The following is a 2,477-nucleotide window of genomic DNA, read 5'->3' on the forward strand; positions in this document are numbered from 1 at the left end:
AGCCATAACAACCTTTAAAACACTAATATTAAACTAACAAAAACTTTTTTCAATGCAGGAAGCAAATCAGTAAGAAAACAACAAGTCACACGATAAATCAATAGATTTCAAAAGGTGACAAGTCAAGGAATCATTGATAAAAATGCACCAGTTCAAACTTCACTGGTAGATATGCTCACATGCTGTAAGTTGTGAGTTTGGAATCATGTGAACTTTATTTGTCCATTCAAAGAGATAAAACAAACACACAGAGCTCCAGACTATCCTTCACTAATAGTGCGGTCTAAGAAACAATCCATCTGTAGACATAAACATCTGATAAAGTACCTGCCAGCAAATCAAAGAAGAATGAATCTGTTAACACGGTGTTCCCACTGAACACGAGTCTGGCTCATCAAGGCTGGTTAACTGATTAGGACAACATGCTTTTTTTGACCTTAAAATACCTTTTTGTCTTCTTTTTCCTTTTGTTATGAGAACTGTACAAATTGTCTAACTGTCACTATAAATAAACTAACTTCAGCTGATGCTTATGATGTGCAACTCTTTTGCGTAAACTTTGATGTCTTTAGTAAGTATGAATGGAAAGTATGAAACATGATTAAAAGTGATCCTGGCATCCAGAAAGAGCCAAATAGTTTAAGATTTATGTTTGGCGGAGGTCTCAGTGACACAACACAACACAACACAACACAACACAACACAACTTTCCAAAGGTACTATTTTCCAACACAAGTAGGCCAAAGATGTGCAGTTTACCTCGGGATGGTGACACATTTTGTGTTGCAGTTTTGTGTGGTGATTGCTTTCTCCAGTTCAGCAAGCTGGCCTGTCTTCTTCAGCTTCTTCACGAGGCTCTTCACAGCCTTCTCGCACCACTTCTCCTCTTGTCCATTCTGGTCTCCACCACCTGCTACGCCCGTTCCACTGCTCGACTTCTTCCAGCCCAAAAGCTTCTTCACCACAGGAGGGGTGAACTGCAATATGGACGACATCTCGACCACCGGGAGTCTCCAGAGGACTCAGCTCAGGTTTCCTCACAACCTGACAGACGGGACCTGGACCTACAGTGTTGGCCCTGGCTCTAAGAGCCCTCTGGTGACAAATCTGTCACAGGGAGGAAGCCTGTGCTAGCAGCGTGCACTCAGGTATGGACGGATACCTTGAAAGAAAGTCACACAAATAAAAACCTTAGTGTACAAAACATCACACAAGAAAACATGCATTGTTACCCTTATCAATACAATAAGACAACAGGTCTAACAGAACATATATTCATCATTAACAGACAAACCTGATGCAGAACCATTTCTGAGCTCTACTTCAAAAACTTCAGGATGATTCTGTGATCAGTAGCTGGATTTTTAATTAGAGACAAACCAAAATGCCATAAATAATGAAGGCCTATGAAGGCTAGATGAATGCCAGGCCCAGGGGGTCTGTAAATTATAATAAAATAAACTGCTATTACCTAACAGTTTAAACTAAGTAAGAACTGGCTGCGTTTAGCAGGAAATCCTTGAATTTACAAAAAAAAGTTAAAAAAAAGGAGGTCTGAGTTGGACAAACACTAATTCTCTGCCAATACCACAACTGTGATGTTTCAAATTACAGATTACATTAAAATCTAGTGAGTTACAAATCAATCTGATTTGTTCTCTTTTTTTTCTGACAATATGCCAGAGCAAATATAAAGGCCAGTGGCATTTTGTTCATGTTTGTTTTACAACACCAGAAAAACTTGAATTACTGTGATATCTACCACAGTCAGATCTGTTAACTTTGAAAGTGTTACACCCCAATAAAGACGATGTATTCATTCATAAAAACACAACACAGCTATTTGAAAAGCACAATTGACCTGTTAAACTAAAGATCAACAGGAATGTCCATTTAGTTTTGGGTTATTATAAACGTGGCTAACTTGTTTGCATATTTATAGCATTAACCCGTTAGAAGTAGACTTTCCTGTATGAGATATGAGCAAGCACAAAAAAATAATTACTCAGTAAATGCTGCCAAATGAGTGTGAACGAGGAAAATATTTTGTAACTTGAAAGTCCAGCTGCTAGCTACCAGGAGGGGCCTGCTGAACTCAAATCACATCATTATATCTGCTGGCATTAGCTTGGAAAACACCTTAGTATTTGCTGGAAACAAAAGCTACAAACTAAACCTAACACGCCAGTAAATTATAGCCAATTTACTGAAAAGCAATGTTTTGGCTATGAATGCTAACGTTAGCTTAACATAGCTAGCTGCCAGCTTGTTATCAAAAATCCTTTTGTTGTGATCCGAGAACATAGCTCCGTGACTTTGGTGCTCATCGCCGGGTTTTCACAAACAACTCGACTGATATAAACTCGGCATTTGTTCTGAGATAGGAACGCCAAGTAGCTTCGTTTCAAGACGGCTGTTAAATTACCGATCTTCAAATAAAACCCTCGCACTAAAAATGAGTTAGCATCTTTGACGAA

At 38.8% G+C, this 2,477-nt stretch overlaps 1 protein-coding gene across 1 annotated transcript in view; it reads right to left on the minus strand.

Annotated features, from left to right (window-relative positions):
* Positions 1-995, minus strand: part of LOC106527493 (mothers against decapentaplegic homolog 2) — a gene marked incomplete at its 3' end in the record, with an annotated part of 9,173 nt that extends 8,178 nt beyond the window's left edge. The window contains 1 exon segment of the mRNA XM_014022401.1: positions 760-995. Within this exon segment, the coding sequence (XP_013877855.1) occupies positions 760-995 (236 nt within the window).
* Positions 996-2,477: the final 1,482 nt, after the last annotated feature.

This window comes from Austrofundulus limnaeus, unplaced genomic scaffold (genome assembly GCF_001266775.1).
Source record: "Austrofundulus limnaeus strain Quisiro unplaced genomic scaffold, Austrofundulus_limnaeus-1.0 Scaffold328, whole genome shotgun sequence".
Classification (NCBI taxonomy): Eukaryota; Metazoa; Chordata; class Actinopteri; order Cyprinodontiformes; family Rivulidae; genus Austrofundulus; species Austrofundulus limnaeus.